A 17,534-nucleotide genomic window follows, 5' to 3' on the forward strand; every position below is an offset into this window, starting at 1 on the left:
TTACACATGTAGTGTAAAAACTCATTTTAAATAAGCATCACCAAAGTTTCATCATCACATAACCCAACATGTCCTGCACACGTTGAGGTCAGGCGAGTGTTTCAAACAGCTGTAGGAGAAATCATTTCAGCCCGGATCACCTCAGTGAACCCGAGGCATCCTCTCCTCGCTGCAGCAGCTGAGCGATTAAAGATGAAAAACAAACCAGATGGTAGAAAGTTGTTTATTGTTCATCAGCTGAAGCAGCGACGACGCTCCAATCATCTCAGAGCAAACGGAAGACACTGATAGGGTCAGAGGTCACCGAAACCTACTGAATCAGTCTTGTGAATTTCACATTAAGAGCCTCTGGTCTGCAGCCCTTTTCTTTGATTCAGATTAAAAAAAGAAAACATCCAGCTCCTCCTCAGAGCCTTCATCTGTTTCACCCTCATCAGTAACTTTCAATCCCAGCCGACACCAAAGTCCCAAATATAAAACTTTATTAAAACCATCCGTCTTTCCATGTGCTGAAGTGACAAGGCTTTTAATCTGAAAGTCACATTTAAAATAAACTCTAGTTTCCTACTAAAAGTATGACCTCTGACAAACACATCGATGCGTCTGACGACCTGTGTGACCAATCAGAGCACAGTAACACAAACTCCTGATAAAAGGAAAAAGTGGTTTTTGCATAGCGAATTACAAAGTGCTGAAAAGTACAAAAACACGTCGAGCACGCCTCCTTCAGCTCTTCATTAATCTTTAAGACGTTCGGACTGGACATAAAGATGGATGACAGGAAGTGAGGAAACGTGGTACACAGGTCACAAACCCCGCCCCCTCCAAGTACATTCTTAATGTTTTTTGATTGCGTGCTTTAAACTGATGTCTGTGGCCGTGATTGGCAGCTTCTCTGATTGAGGTCAGAATTATTCCGCATTAAACCAGAATGGCGGATACTCTGAGGAAGAGGCGGCATGTCATCCATCTTTATTTACAGTCTGTGGCTGTGACAGGAAGCCGAGCGGAGTAAAATAAAAGCACTGCTGTAAACAAACGTGCTGTAACACTGATTTCTGCACACGGGCTTCATCTGCAGCTGCTGAGCGTCTGTTCCCGCTGAACTCGGGATCAAGCCAAAATTCAATTTTTAGGAATTTTCCAGAAGCTAAATCACTGAAAGTATTTTTCCTCCGAAGGAACTGGAGGAACAGATCCTGCAGGCTTTGAGCTGCAGGATCTGTTCAGTTCAGTACACATGTACAGTGCTCAGGGGGGTAAGCCAAGTTTGCTGATACCACCTTGCATCTCACCAGGCTCCAGTAAAAACGAGTACAGACATATTTCAGACAAAAATGGGATATTTAATCACTTAAACCGGCACCGGTGGCTGTCTTTTCTCAGCCTGGTTCTGCTGGAGGGTACTTCCTGTTAAAAAGATGTTTTTCCTTCCCACTGTCACCACTTGCACACGGGCGCTTTCTGTTATTGTAGGGTCTTTATGAAGTACTTGAATATATAAAAAACACACTGCTTCTGATATACTTCACGATATTTGTAAAACTAGAAACCCATCTAAAGCCAGACAAAAACGACCAACGGCAACGCGCCTCACTCGTTTTTGGCGGGCTCAGGACAGACGTCACAAAATCTTTCCGTTTTCACTCTGCCTTCACGGAAACAGTCAGGAGGGATTATATGAATTCGAGGACTTTCCAAAAAGCTGAAAGTAGCTTCAGTTTATATCCCGTGTTTCCATCTTGCTTCCCGCCGTTGTTTGGGGTGTTTTGGGATAGTCGTGACGGTCAAAGTTATCGCAGAATATCGGCTGCAAAAATTTAAGAGCTCGAGCTCCTTCCGCGGAAACAGCTTTTCAGAGAAAACTGCAGGAAACTAAAAGTTTGACTTTACGTTTCCACGCCGTGCTCATCGAATTTAATCAATCGTTGTTGTCAATCACATCTTTTACGATAATAAATATATAGTTTCAGCCAATGAACCGATCGGGAGTCAGAGGAAATCTAACACCAGCAGCTGCACATGAAAATAAAACACTTCAAAATAAAAGCGCAGGTTGTACAGTTCCTTTGAAAACGTACAAAATAAAAGTAGCACGTGTGCTATTAAACGACTAAATACAAAAACACAGAAAAGCATCAAAAGTAAAAACAGAAGCTTCTTCGCGTCTTTGAACAGAGAAGAAAAAGCTGCTTCGCAGGGACTTTCTCTGCTTTCATACATATTTATCACAGAGACGTTTTAAAGGAACAGAATTAACTAAAGATGCATTAAAAAAAAGATAAAATATAAAACTATTAGTTCTGTTTAGTTAAAATAAACTCTGAAAGGAAATGAAGGCTGGAGGTCACATGAAGGTTAAGACATTTTAGTGAACACAAAATTTAAAACTCGATAATATTTTTATGATTTCCACTCGTCTGTTCGAAGCCCGCCGATCTTACTGGGCTTTTACTTCCTATGTTTGAGTTGGAAATTCAAGATTGAAATGAAAATGATTTTATACATTTTTATATATATTTATATTTTTTATATATATTTATTTTAATTTTTTCAGCTGATTTCCTGCAAAGTTTCCTAAAATACAAAGCTGCACATTTCAGGACGTTTTCAAAGGTCCTGCACAGTTTGCCTCTGATAACCAACATCAGGTAAGTTCCTGTAGTTCAGCTTATTTTTAGGCGGCGTGCAGGAGATTAGCTGAAGCGATCTGACACAGGCCTGAACCACGAAGCAGGACCTGGGCTTAGAGACCTCAGGTTTAACCAGGTTTTGGAGTTTGTGACGGCGGTGCACGAGGCTGTAAACCTGTGCACAGAGATTCAGAAAACCTGGTTTGGCTTCACAACCACCGTGTTCCCACTTTTCACGATTAGATCAAGATGAGACATACGAGGTGCGATCGGAAAGTTCAGTTACGGTGTTTATTAAAAAAAAATAAAAATTAAAAAATGGAAAACATTGATTCTGATTTGAATTTGGTCGAAGACTCTTTGGGAATGAGTTGCTGCCCCATCGGAGAAGTGTGTTCATGAGTGAGGGAGGCAGGAAGTGAGAGCCTGACGGATGGATTTGTAGATGCCGACAGAACAGAGACCCGAGCGAGATCCAGCCGTCATCGCGGGTGATTGTGGAGCTGCTGATGTCCACGCCTGACCTCTTAGACTCCCACTGACTCAGGACTGAATGTTACCGCCTGGCTGAACTCTTTAATCGCACCTCGTATCCTTGGTTACCTGCTTCGTAGTCCAGGCCGCTGGTCTGTGATTGGTCAGTTGCTGTAAGAGTCGGACTGAAGCCTCTGCAAGAGTCTGCTACATGTCTGATTCTTAAATGCTTCATCCTCAACGCGTAAAATCAGAGGAGAGGGCGGAGCCACAGCCCCACCCACTTTGGTACAAACAGTCATCGGCCTTGTCCTTCATCGCCATCATCATCATCGTCGCCTCCGTGTTCTCGCTGCAACAAACACTGAGATGCTGCGTTGGCTCAGCCTCCAACTGCTGAGCTGACAGCAGATAACAAGAAAACAGAAGAAGAAGAAGAAAAGGAGGAGGAGTCACAGCAGGCTTCTAAACTGTCCACAGGTTGTTCCTCAGCTCCTGCTGCAGGAGGAGGAGGTCTGAGCTGAGGCTCCGCCTACAGCAGCGAACACCTGAACAGGCTCTTCTTGGAGCGGGGCTCCGTGATCTTGACGGGCCCACCTCCACCTGACGGGTTGTTGTCGTTCTGCAGGAAGAAAGGAGGTCAAAGGTCACATCAGTTATAAGAACACAGCGGGGCTGATTATGGCGATTAACAATCTCCTGCTCACGGTGACCAACTCAGTCTTTAATTTTAGCGGCACGTTCATCCCCTGCATGTTCAGCTGATAAAGTCATTTACATATCTGGAGCCAGCTGCTCGAGTCGGAGCGCCGCCTCCGCAGACCTCAATCTGCTCAACTCACCATTTTCCTGTTGAGCCTGGCCATGATGTCTCGGGCGAGCGTGTAGAAGCCCTGTGAAGGGAAACGGGACAGAAATTAGTCGCCTCGTGTGCGCGGGACTGACGGAGGAGACGGCGGATCGGGATCAGGACTCACCTCCTCCACGTTGATACTGGACTTGGCGCTTGTTTCCAGGAACTTGATCCCGTAGTCGATGGCGAGCTGGAAAACCAAAGAGAAAGGGATTACACCCAGGTAGAAGAAAAGGTTGAAGTGACATTTAAAGCATAAGTTCAGAAGCGTTTTCTCTCATTAAGGCTGAAATCAGTGTGAAGCGTTTCTAACTGTCAGCAAATGAATCCCTGAAGCAAAGCAAAGAGTAAAAATCTCGTCTGCTCCTAAATGCATAATAATAAGATGATATCATCTCCTGGAGGTTTCCTGCTTTCACTCAGTTTGATCGAATGAGTCCTGCTCTCTGCAGGGATCGGCTCAGACCTTCTCTCCTCTCTCCTTGGACACTTGTCTCTTGTCGTTCATGTCGCACTTGTTTCCCAGAACCATTTTCTCCACGTCTGCAGAGGCATGCTGAAAACACACACACACACACACACACACACACACACACACGGATTAATCCACCATGTTTTTAACGCTAAAGTATAATTATTATTGTTGTTATCCTTCAATTTTCAAATGTACTGCTTTACAAGAAAATAAATTTTTATTTATAAATTAAAGTTATTTAATTGCATCCTTGAACAAAAAAAAAAGTGTGATCTCAAAAATGTGAATTCTTGTTTTTCTGAGAAGAATTCACTGGATAGAAAACAGATCACATCTCTCTGCTGGTTGGGACGCCTCGGTGTCCCCCCAGAAGAGCTGCAGGAGGCGACCGGGGAGACGGAGGTCTTGGCATCTCTGCCACAAAGACCTCGATAAGTGATGGAAATTGAACACGTGTCAGGTTTGCACATTTCTACCACATACACTCAAAGCAAACTGATGGATTTAGAGCATTTCTGTGTGCTGTGTTTGTGAGGAGGGCCTACACCACAGCCTCTCAAACAGGAGATAACTGCAGCTGTTCATCACGGATCTCAATATCTGATTACTGAGTATTGATTACAGCTGGAATTGATGTGTAATGTGGAAGTGAACGCACACGGTCGTATTCCGTCACCCTGCAGAGTGAGCGCGAGTAACGGTACTAACACCGATCTTATCTTCTGTCACACATCATAAGGAACGAGAGCTCAGCAGGTCTGATGTCCAGAAATGAGTCATGAGGATGTCACATCTTCCAACCATCTTAAAGGATGGCGTACTTACTAAACTACTTACTAAATTTCGACTTATTAACTCGAAATTTCGAGTTAATAAGTCGAAGTTATGGATACTAGCTGTTTTGTTTTTATTTAGTGGCGGAAACGGGCTTCCATATAATTACACCCTAACCTTTATGCAGTGCCTTGAAAAAGTATTCATACTCTTTTGTCATCTTACATCCACAAACGTGGTGAGATTTTCTATGATAAACCAACACAAAGCAGCACATAATTGTGAAGTGGTACAAATATAACATGGTTTTCAAAATTTTAAGCAAATAAAAATCTGAAAAGTGTGGCATCTGTATTCAGCTCCCCTGAGTCCTTACTTTGTAGAGCCATCTTTCGCTGCAATCACAGCTGCAAGTCTTTTGGGGTGTGCATCTAGAGACTGAAATTTTCCCCCATTCTTTGTTGCAAAAACAGCTCAAGCTCAGCCGGATCTGATGGAGAGCATCTGTCTCATTATATAACAGATCACATGACTCTGTGATGACGTCATACAAGCATTTCTTCGGGAGCAGGTGTAGAGTTCACCTGAAGACCTCTTCAAATCCAACTGAACAATGTGAGCTCTGAAAATAACAAAAGTCACGTGACATCAAAGGGGCGTGGCCTACCTCCTCGATATTGCGAATCCAGTTCTTGATGTTGTCGAAGGACTTCTCGTTGGTGATGTCATACACCAGCATGATGCCCTAATGAACACAAGACAGGAAATGACATCAGCACAGGAAGTGCAAGCTGATTCCTGAGGTCAGGACCAGCTTGTTTTAACAAGGCCCTGCATGATGTGAACCAGCTCAGGCCTCCTGGTTGTGGCTGGTCTCAACCAATCACCTGGCACTGAAGCAAATCAGGTGTACAGGTGTGCTCCCACATTATCAGAGTTTAAATCCAACTAAAGTAGATAATTGAGTCATGGTCTCAGTTATCATGTTATTTCTTTTCTAATGGTTTTAAACTTTAGCTTTTAATTTGGACTAATGCTGAGCTTCACAAGTTTTTCCATTTTATTTCTATTGGTGTCATGTTTTTATTGTTTTACTCATCTATTGTTGGTTTCTATTTCTTTATGGATTAGCTTGAATGTGTCTTTCCTGTTATCATTGCCTTTTGTTTGTTTGTGCTTCAGCTGGAATAAAATTTGCTGTATAAATAAAGGTTTTCTTGCTTGTTTCACTGGTGACCGACACGTTACCTGTGCATCAGCAGAGGGGTAACAGGAAGGGGGTGTGTCTTACCATGGCTCCTCTATAATAGGCCGTTGTGATGGTCCTGAACCTCTCCTGACCTGCTGTGTCCCTGCAGGAAGAAGCCACTGTTACACACCCGCACTGAGAGGCTCATTAAAAATATCCACACAACAAAACACCTGATTTCAGGTTCATCTCCTCTCAAAGCTCACACACGGACGTTGGAGCAGAGAGTGGCACTCACCAGATCTGCAGTTTGATTTTCTTTCCATCCAACTCGATTGTTCGGATTTTGAAGTCGATTCCTGAAAGAGAAACAACGGTCAGCTTCAAGCTCCGGACACAAACATATTTACAGCTCCAGAGACGCCAAAGCGTCATAGCAACGATCACGAGCAGACGCAGAGAGCGCTCGGGCTCACTCCGTCTTATTCTCTGCCCAACGACAGACTCAGAAAAGCAGGACTGATGGAATAATGAACAGTTAAGATAAAAGCGGCTGTCAGTGAGTGCAGGAGTTTTATGCTTTTAAAAACTGCGGTCTGATGCAGAGGAAGCCCTGCTAGCAGGGCCATGTGGTTAAAACAAACGCTGAGGCGTGTTTGTTTCTCTTCTGCGTCTTAAATCTGTCAGCTGACTGGGTTTGTGCCTGCCTGGTCAAAGAGGAAGTCGAAGATATTTTTAAAAACACTTCTTCCTGCCTGAGCAGAAGAAATGCTTCCAAGAAGCTGCGGATGTGAAGCCCTGACAGCTCGGGTTCCTCCTGCTCACAGCTGTTTGGGCTGCTGGTTCAAATCCCTGGGCTACAGCTCTAACCAAACCCCTCCCTCCTCACGCCACTTCACCATCAGCTGCAACTGATTTCATTCATTCATTCATTGATCTTACAACTAATGACACAAGAAGTGAATGACTGATGAAACCATCCTGGCTCTTATGGACCCGTTCTATGGTTAAGTGTCTCATGTTTGAAGGATGTGCTGATTTAAGCAGAGAGCAGGTAATATTTTTATTTCCCCCACTGTTAAATTACTAACTTTGTCTTGGACTGATAGGACTGAGCCCTGCTAGAAGTGAACTTTCATCACATTCTCAATTAATGACTTCATTGTCTCAAAAGACAACCAAAGAGCAACAAAAAAAACCCACCAATAAAATACAAAGAAATCCAGCAAAGAGTGGCACAAAGCCACCAACAGGAGGCGCACGACCGAGGAGCCAAACATTCAAGAGAGCAGCACAGACCCGCCAAAATAAAGCTCCCACCCTCCCCCCAAAAACAGAAAAATGAAACGCTACTCTGTTTCCTTTTAGAGAAGAAGAACACGGGCAGGTTTCAACACTTTGTAAAGACTCACACGGCTCACGTTTATTCTCTGCGCTGAGTATCATCGCTGGTCACAACGGGCCTGATTATTAGAGTGTTACATTCTTTTATCATGGCACACTAGAAGAGTCTGTTATTAGGTTGTAACTCATCAGTTCTTCCTGTTGTGGTTTTGGTGTATGCTGTGTTTTGTTTCGTTGCCATGCGTCGTAAAGGCAACAAATCGGCACATTAACTGTTTATAAAGGTGTCAACTTTTCTTATTTTGGGATGTTAGCGCTGGAGCTGTGGCTGTGCTTACAACATGATCAACCATCAAAGTGATGCCTCCATGTGCCGTCTTTCTCAATCTCTCCTCTTATGAATCCACTGATGTAGGAAGTAGAGAACTGAATTTAATGTGAGCAAAGGCAGAAAATGAGTCAGCTGATTTCCTCTTTGCTTCTCTTCTTCGGCTCAGACTAAACCTCTCCTCTTCCCTCCATTCTTCAGCAGCTCTTTCTATTCTCTCACCAGGAAGTGAAACATTTTCTGCTGCCTGTTACGGAAACATGCAGCGGACGAGGTCACTGACCTCCGCCATCTCCACCCACAACATAATGCTGCAGCTAACAGTTTCGTCTGCTGCTGATAAATCGAGCATTCTGCTTTAAGAAGCAAAACAGTAATGTCACAGTCCCCCAGGCATCAGCTGATCATTGTCAGATGAGACTTTAGAGTGGGCTCGTGTTAGCCCACTCCATGCTGTTAACTCCTGTATTGCCTTGGTGGTGTGTTTTGAATCATTGTCATGCTGGAAGACCCACCAACAACCCATCCTCAGTGTTGTGGCTGAGGGAAGGAGAGGGAAAGGTCGTACTCAGCATTTCTCTTCCTCCAACACGGCGGATGCAGCCGATTCCAAAGAGCTCAACCTTGGTTTCACCCGACCACAGCACTTTCTCCAACCCTTCTCTGAATCATTTACGTTCTCTGACAAACATCCATTTCACTCCATTATGGCAGAGAGTGTTATCAATGGTGCTCTTGGTGTCTGTGGTCCAAACTGCTTTCAGAGCATTAACAAGCTGCTCCTGTAGTTTTGGGCTGATCCACCACTTTTCTCATAATCATCCTGACCCAATGAGGCAAGACCTCGCATAGAGTTCCTGAGGACAACTGACGGTCATTTTATATTTCTACCATTTACAAATAATTGCACCAACAGCTGTCATCTTCTCCCCGAGCGCATTACAGCCTTGTTTAGATCTACAATCCTGTACCTGACGTCCTTTGACAGCTCTCGCCCGCGGTGGTAGAGTGGTGGTGTAGTTTATATCCATAACGAGATCAGGAGTGTCTGTGATTGAGTGACTGATTGATTGGTTGTAGGAGCCAGAGTTCTGGCTGGTGTGTAGGGGATCAACTACTTATTTCACTCAATATGACATGCAAATCAATTTATATCTTTCAAGTCTGTCCATTAAAATGAAACTACCAGAAGAATTACAGACTGTTTATTTCTTTGGAAGTAAGAATTAACATGTATTTAAAGCTTTAACAAAACCCCCAAAATAATGAAGAACTGCCAAATAAAAAAGGAAACTGCAAAAAGACAAAACTGTCTAAGAGTGAAACAAAACCAGAAAAAAAGATGCAAAATGGCCAAAGTTACAAAAGACACAAAATGATCAAAGAAAAGGACAAAAACTCCAGAAAAGAGACAAACACTGAAATATACAGACTCGCCAAAGAGCAGAAGACGACCAGCAAAAACATTCAGACAAATATATTTTACAGACATGCTTAAATTTAATCGAAAAGCTCTGTGTGCTGCTTTAGAAACACATGAAACTCTCAACTAGTCCAAAATAGCTCCTTAGCCTTTGTAACATTTAATTAAGAAAAGTGAAAGACCTTTGACCCCGTAGTTTTTCAAACAGCCGGGCCTTCCGCCCTGAAACTTGCCTTTAACGCTCTGCAAAGTGGAGCTTTAGCTTAAGCGAAGGTACAATTCTGTTGTGACTCTTTTCAGTTCAGCTGCTTTCTGAAGCTTCAGTTTCTCGTCTGTGACTTTAAAACTTTTCTGTCTGCTGACTAAAACATGTAGGCTGCCGTCACAGCTTCAGCCTGCCTGCTGTTAGCCAGCTCGCTCAGTTCGGTTGCATCCCTGTGCCAGTCGCACCTACAGCCGGGTTTAAGAAACCTAAAGTGACTCAAACTTGTGAATGTCTGGATTTGGCCCACATGCCTTCGATTCTGACAGAGAGGTTAAAAATTACCTTTTAAAACAATGAGAAGCAAAGTTTCTGCCTCAAACACAACAACTACAGAACAAACTCAGAGTGTTTTTGTCAATTAACTAACCAACCTGACAATCAGCTCATTGTTTGAGCTTTATAGAAGTCTGCGACCGCTCACTCACTGAAATAAAAACAGGAAGATGAATACCACACGAACACACACACACACACACACACACACACACACCACGTTGACTCACGTTCATTTCCTGCTCCTACTCTAAGCATTTGCGCTCACATTTACATCGTGGTGGTTTTATTTTGTGTCCTCAGTAGGAAAGTAAGTCCTCACGGTGAGAACATGTAAAGTCTTATGTCCACACAACACGAAGAATGCACACGCACAAACACACACAGCCTGCATCAGAGCTGAGGAAACCAGTAACTCAGTGTCAGTGTTTAAATACTCAGCACAAAGCAGCACTTAAACACAACATCACTGCCTTTTATAACATTTAATACCTTCTTCCTGCCTTCCTGTGTGCATGATGAAAAACGTATGTACACACACATGACAATCCTCCACATCATAGTGAGCAATACTTCTAAATATCACCATAAACCCCCCTTTGTGCTTCTGCTCGTACCTGTTTTTACTGCTCCTACTTCATATTTACATCACAGACAAGCACACTGGCTGTACCAGACTCCATCACTATAATAACAGTTTTCATTTCTTCTTCTTTGTTATTTTGGCAGTGCTGATCATCAATCACTCTGTGCACTTTTTATTGTTCAGTCTTCAGATGCATTAATAAAAAAACTTTCTGTGTTTAACCAGTTTACAGCGTGGTCACATGACGTTTCCAGCCAATTAAAATTCACCTCCATGCAGCCTGAAAAAGGATGTGATGTCAAATTTGTGATACAGGCAGTAACTATATATTGATCCAAGACTGTAACTGGCAATCCCACAAAGAGTAGCTGTTGTATGCAGCAGCAGGTGACCTTTGACCTATGAGCTCTAGTACCAGGTCTGGACCCCTCAAAACAGCTCTTTAATGCAACTTCCTCAAAAGTGGCCCTCACAGAGCCAGATACACTCACACATGCTCAGAGGTCAGCTGACTCTCACGAGACCTCTGACAGAGCAGCCACAGAGCGTCCTCTGTCCAAACGCCGCAGCAGAGGATTGTGGGAGCTCATGTAACATTCATGCAGCTCCGGCAAATGAACTGGGAACAACCCAGCAGAGAGTGGAGCGCCGTGAGAGGAAGATGACACCTTCAGGTGCCACTGTAAAAACCAGGGTTGTCGCTGTGTGGAAAGCCTGAAATTTACAGACAATAACCCCTCAGTTTACAAATCAAATAAATAAATCAGGGCGACACCGAGATAATGAGACGGCAGAGAGCTCAGCAGCTCACGCTCAGCTGTGAGGAGAGTCCACCCACCAATCAGCTGTTCAGATAATAGCTAACCAATCGAATGCCCGCACTATGAAGCAACCTGAGATCAGCAATCAGGCTAAAGATGTTACCAGCTCGATGAATCAGCCTAGACTTCAACAATCTAACAAATAATTCTAACCAATTCTGACTAGGGCTGCCACGATTACGTTGACTATCAAAATCGTCGACGACTAATTTAATAGTCGACGCGTCGTTTGAAGCTTTGTAAGATCACAAAAGACGCAGGAATAATAGCAGGATTTAAGAGTGTAATAATGGACTGAAACAGAAGATGGCAGCACTGCATGTCCAAGGATGCCAGCTGCCGTTAAACCCCGAAGAAGAAGAAACTGTGTCCCAGAATTCATAGCGCGGCCCTGCTCAGTTTCCAACAATGGCGGCAGCTGGTTAGTTTTAATATTACTCTTATTATTCTTTCTGGGTCACAAAATAAACGTTTAACATATTTTCAGGTAAGAATGTAGCTGTGTAAACCTCAAATATCTGCTCAGTTTATCAGGACACCACATATTTTCAAAAGCGCTCCGACGTTTTCGGAGACGTCTGTTACCCACTAGCTCGATAGCTAGCCGGGGGCTAGGCTAACTAGAGCCGTGAGAACACGGACTCCCGGCAGATCGTTTTCAAACCCACCGCCGTCTTTCACTACTCAGGTTAAACATGATATATAAGTCACTTAGATAACTTCAAAATGTTGTTTGGCTTTTTTCAGTGTTTTATTTGTTCCTGAGTAAATCGGTTTGGATGAGATTAAAGTTATAGTTTTTACACAGCTGAATAAACATCAAGCAGACAGCTGATTATCAGAAGTGTGAGATGCTCGTTATATTTTAGATAGCAAGGAGTTTATTAAACTTCACCGAAACAATCTGCAAATGTCATTAAAATTTAATAAACTATCATCTTGTCTTTATTTTTAGTTAGCACATACCTTAAACACTTAAAGCTGAAAGCTAATGATAGTTATATAAGAGCAGATGCTGCTGGTGCAATAAGCTGTACGTTTTATGTTCAATGGATGATGATCTGATTAGTCGACTAATCGCAAAAGTAATCGCTGACTAGTTGACTATCAAAATAATCGTTTGTGGCAGCCCTAATTCTGACCAATCAGAAACATGGACAGGTCTACTGGCAGCAGAGCGGCCGATGACAAAACTGTAATGAAACACATAACAAAGAGCGTGAGAGATAAACTGCTTTATGAATCTGAGAAGCTGGCCTGCAGAGCAAATATCTTTCAGTGCTCAGCGTGACAGGAAACAGGCTGTATAAATAAAGTTTATTTAAAGCCTTGAAGGAAAGCTGTGTTAAAATGTGACTGATGTTAAACTGTCAGGGAGCAAAAAAATAAAAGAACAAAAATAAAACCAGAATTCAAACCAGTAACACCTGACTCATCCTACAGCTTTAAACACAGTGACCTGCAGAGGCTCACACCTCATCAGCTGTGGCCAAATTTATGCCCTCCTTCCAGTTTCACACTTTCCACAGCCATCCAAGGGGCCCAATCGGAGCTTTTGACGATCCAGCTCTGGCCCCCAGCCATGTATTTGACACCCTGATAAATGCGGTAATCAGATTCGGCTGTAATTGTATCTCATTTTGCTAATGCAGCAAATACTTTGACATAATGTAAAAATACTTTAATTGTAGAGATCCGGAGCTGTGCATCCACTCAGTCAGCTATGAAGCAAATTACCTGCCGTTTAATGTTTATTACTTCCAAGTTAAAGACGAACAGGTGAAGTCAGGTCAGTGCAGATCCACCAGGACAAAGTAAAAATGTGACATCATCACCCACTAATGAACCATCTCCAACACACTTAAACCCGACGTCACCTCGCCAAATCCTGCGTCATATTTCTGGCCTCAGGAACTTCCTGCTTCTGTCGTGACACATTTTTGCTGCTCTCTTTGAGTGTCCGCTGAAAATCTTTGAGGTTTTGAGGGATGTAAAGTCGTCACATAGACTTTTTCTGGCAGTTTAATAACCAAACAAGTTAAGGAAATAATCAGTAATAAATAGGAGTAGCAATAACCTAACTCTTTAGCCAGTTTGATGACCTCAATCTTTTGTTTCTTTTTTCCCCAAAATAAAAGCTTCTATCAGTTCAGTCTCCCATCCCACACACACGCGCGCGCACGCACACACGTTCTTAAGCCTCTGTATAACCACTCACTTATATTTGATTTTACTCTGAATCCTCAGACCTTGTGGGGAGAGCCTGAAGAACCACCAAAAATGTCCTCACTGTGATACCAAAGACACAAACACACCCCCTACTACTTAAACACTCGCCGACAGATAGCTGACGCACCGGAAAAAAAAACACACACACACACACACACACACACACACACACACACACACACACACACACACACACACACACACACACACAGTCTTGCTTCTCTATCTCTGTGAGGACCTTTAGGATTCAGGGTCCCGGTCAGGGACCACCGAGGGTCCACACAAAGACAGAAGGCCTAAACTGCATCCTGCTCAATGTGAGACGTCACCAGGGCCTCATATGACCTTTGACCTGCCTCATGTAAGAACATCTTCCTCCAGATAAACGTCAGCACAGCTGCTTCCTGATGCAGCTGCTTACTGCAATTTATCGATGGACTTTTTGATGTTAATTAGCTCCACTGCTTCACTAAAGATCAGGAAATCAGTAAAGCTGCAGCTGATCTGTTTCCATCCACCTGCTTTTCACGACCATCTCCAAATTTAAAAAAGGAGCTTTATTACTGCCATTATATGAAGAAGAAATCTAAAAAGTAATACAAATAAATCAAACACAACAACAGGGAATTACAAGTTAGTAATCTTTCTCATAAAAGTTCCATTAAAAAAAAAAATCGACAAAACTAATAAATTAACAGACGTTTCCGTCGTGTTTTCATCCACATTTGATCGTCACAATTCCTGCTGTTGTTTCCGACTCTCTGCTGTGAGATTAACTACAGGAAGGTTTATATCTGAGCAACACAGCTGGACACATCCTCACTGTTAGACCACAAAAAGGGGAGCCTACATTTCCCATGATGCAACTCAGTGCCATCTTTCTAATGTTTCAAACTGCACGCTCTTCTCTGTGAAGCAGCCTTTCTGCCAGTGGCATCAAGTTTCAAACCGAAGCCGAGATATCTGAGAGCATCGCATGGATCTGCTTTGTCCAGCTGTTATTTTATCCAGCTGTTCATCCCAGGATGTAGAGCCCAAAGGCACATATTCTACTTCTATTATTTTTTGGAGACAGAACAGACAATTATTAAAATAATGACAATAATTACAAAAAACGTAAATAAATCATGACTATTTTGTACATTTTTGACTCTTTTTATGATTGTACATTCAGATGTACATCATCAGCTCTAAAACGTAGAGCCCAATGCAGTGGTATCTGCACATAGTGTATACAAAAAGGAAACTAAAAGTACAATTCTTAGGATAACTACACTCTGTAAAAATATTTTGAATCGTTTATTCTTTTACTCTCTGATTTTGGCATTACTCAAAAAAAAATAGTACTGTTAGACTTCATCTAAAAATGTCTGTTTGAAAATGAAGATTTATGAAAGCAAAATTTTGTCTAATTAATAATCAGATTCATGAAGTATGAGCTGTGATTTCTGTCAGTGAAACAAAACATTTTTTCCCCTCAAAGTAAAGTTAGGGTTTATTGAAAGAAATCAAAAACTTTGTATAAGTGGACAAAAGACGTACTTCTCTGGGCTCATCAGAATCAGAATCAGAATCAGAATGGGTTTATTGCCAGATGTTGAGGTTTACAACATTAGGAAATTGCTGCGGTGCTTCAGTGCAGACAATAAGAATTAAAGTGCTATGTAGAAAGAAAGATATGTGCATGAGATATACATGAGATATATACATGAGAATAAGAATTATGAGTGCTACGTAGAAAGATATATACATGAGTGCAGGTGGTGATCAGTGCCAAACATGAAATGATGCAGTGACATCACAAAAAAAAATACATTTTCATCAGCTTCAGTTTGGTTTCGTAGGCGATGATTACTTTTTACAATATGTTAAAAAAGTAAATGAAAAATAGGTCCAACCAGAGTTATTATAATTTTGTAGTTTCATATTTTCAAATTGTATTTACTTTATTTCTCCACTTGGTTTGGTCTCAGTCAGTTTACTAGTTTCATTTTGTTTGGTAAAATGTTCTCTCTATTTGTGTTATTATTATTATTATTTTTCCTTTAAAATTGTTCAGTAAGGTCATACAAAATGATTAACCAAAGCAAACTGAGGGGACTCTATTAGAAGTTTGTCCACATTTTAAAAACAAACAAACAAACAAAAATTCTAGTGGATCTTCTTAAAAATCCCTTTGATTTAGAACACGTTTCGTAACATCTGAGTTTCTTTTCTTTTCTAAAGTTAAATAAAGTTGTTTTTAACCACACTGATTGTGAGTTTGTTAGACACGTGCGCTGATATTATTGATGACAGTATTGCTTATGATATTGATGATAATAAGTATTAGTAACTGGATGGGAAAAACCGTGGGAATGCTCCATTAAGTGATACTCGATCACTAATTAGTTAACAGATACATCACTTCACAACTACTGTATGTTTCTGAGGGGTCAGAGGTCACATGCTCCACACCACCCCACCCGAACACTTTCACTTTTCCGGTCAGTTAGCTTGTGGCCTGGAGCTAGCCCTCCGTTCGGCCGGTACACCGGGAAGAGGGTGATGAGGAGAAGACTCACCGATGGTGGAGATGAAGGTGGTGTTGAAGGCGTCCTCGCTGAACCGGAACAGCAGGCAGGTCTTGCCGACGCCGCTGTCCCCGATGAGCAGCAGCTTGAACAGGTAGTCGTACGTCTTCGCCATTTTCCCGCCGTTCGTCCGTCGGTCCGTCCGTGTGTCCCGGTGAGTTCACGGGGAACCTGCGGCCTGCTCCCTTTCTGCTGGGCGGACTGGCTTCACTGGGAGCGCTGGTTTCGTGTTGGTTCCACTCTGAGAGCAGCGACAAGCAGCAGGAAGCGCTCCGGCTGCAAGCTAGCCTGAATCTACCCCGCCCACATCCGGTCCCTTTTTTTCACAATAAGGCAAACCTCTCCCAGCGTGCTCCGTTATTGATGATCGTTAGTAATTATAACATTTCACACGTATAAAGTCTGGAACAGAAACAACATCATAGGTAATTATTATTATTATTATTATTATTATTATTATTATTATTATCATTATTATTATTATTTAGTAGTAGTAGTAGTTTGCAAATAGGTGTGTGCAGGGGTTTATGATAGTAAAATAGAGTAATGGTTATTTATTTCTTTATTCTAAATGTAATGAATTAATATAGTAATCAAAGGAGCTTGCAAAGAAGAGCGTCTGGACTTCTTTAAGTTGCTTGAAGACGTTTCACCTCTCATCCGAATATTATATAATAATAATATAGTAAGTATTTTTGCTATTTAAATTTTTTTTCGTTTGTATCCCTCTGCCTCACAATTTGTATGTGCTTTACAACTAAGTAATAAAAATGTTTTTAAGTGTTGACTGTGACATAATTAAATGAGTATAATAATAAAGCAAATCTGCAGTGTGCATTGTACTAACACAAAAACATTTACGATGCGTGTAACAGCTCCATGTGAAAGACTACCCTTGAAATTCAGCGAATATAAAAGTTTATTTTGATCTCTATATTTATGGATTTCTAAAAACAAATTATGAATATTTATGAAAAATATAAAAATATTATATGTGTAAATTGTTTCTTTTTCAGTTTGATATTTATTATTTAATTAATTTTATTCATTATTTACCGTGACTTTATACAGTGGTTTTGAGCTCCTTTTTTAACATAGTCTCCAACATGTTTCTGTTATTCGTGTTTTAAATTAAATAACTCACAATTATCTACATTTTTATATTTTGTTTTCAAAAGTTTAGTTTTCATTTCGATCACTGCGCTCTGCAGGTAAAAACAAATAATATTTTGAAAGTAAAACTGCTCTTTTTCCCGTTTGTATGCCGCAATTTGACGCAGCCAGGAAATAGGGG

The 17,534-nt window shown here is 41.7% G+C and overlaps 1 protein-coding gene across 1 annotated transcript; it reads right to left on the reverse strand.

Moving 5' to 3' along the window:
* Positions 1 to 209: 209 nt before the first annotated feature.
* Positions 210 to 16,542, reverse strand: LOC146678123 (ras-related protein Rab-8B). Its single transcript, XM_085407795.1, has 9 exons — positions 16,232 to 16,542; positions 6,697 to 6,757; positions 6,501 to 6,561; positions 5,877 to 5,954; positions 4,427 to 4,516; positions 4,085 to 4,150; positions 3,950 to 4,000; positions 1,239 to 3,729; positions 210 to 1,199 (listed from the first exon to the last, which is right to left on the reverse strand). The coding sequence occupies exons 1-8, from the start codon at positions 16,353 to 16,355 to the stop codon at positions 3,640 to 3,642; spliced, it is 621 nt and encodes a 206-aa protein (XP_085263921.1). The 5' UTR covers positions 16,356 to 16,542; the 3' UTR covers positions 210 to 1,199; positions 1,239 to 3,639.
* Positions 16,543 to 17,534: the final 992 nt, after the last annotated feature.

The sequence above is a fragment of the Rhamphochromis longiceps genome, linkage group LG1, assembly GCF_057381845.1.
Source record: "Rhamphochromis longiceps isolate RC_006_pf linkage group LG1, R_longiceps_female_GT1.1, whole genome shotgun sequence".
In the NCBI taxonomy this organism is placed as follows: Eukaryota; Metazoa; Chordata; class Actinopteri; order Cichliformes; family Cichlidae; genus Rhamphochromis; species Rhamphochromis longiceps.

What these genes read in the sequence shown, in the direction of transcription:
- LOC146678123 (XM_085407795.1), bottom strand. Translation starts at nt 16,355, where the DNA reads ATGGCGAAGACGTACGACTACCTGTTCAAGCTGCTGCTCATCGGGGAC. An exon ending in CACCTTCATCTCCACCATCG is followed by an intron (nt 6,758 to 16,231) that starts GTGAGTCTTCTC and finishes TTTCTCTTTCAG; the next exon opens with GAATCGACTTCAAAATCCGA. An exon ending in AAAATCAAACTGCAGATCTG is followed by an intron (nt 6,562 to 6,696) that starts GTGAGTGCCACT and finishes TTCTTCCTGCAG; the next exon opens with GGACACAGCAGGTCAGGAGA.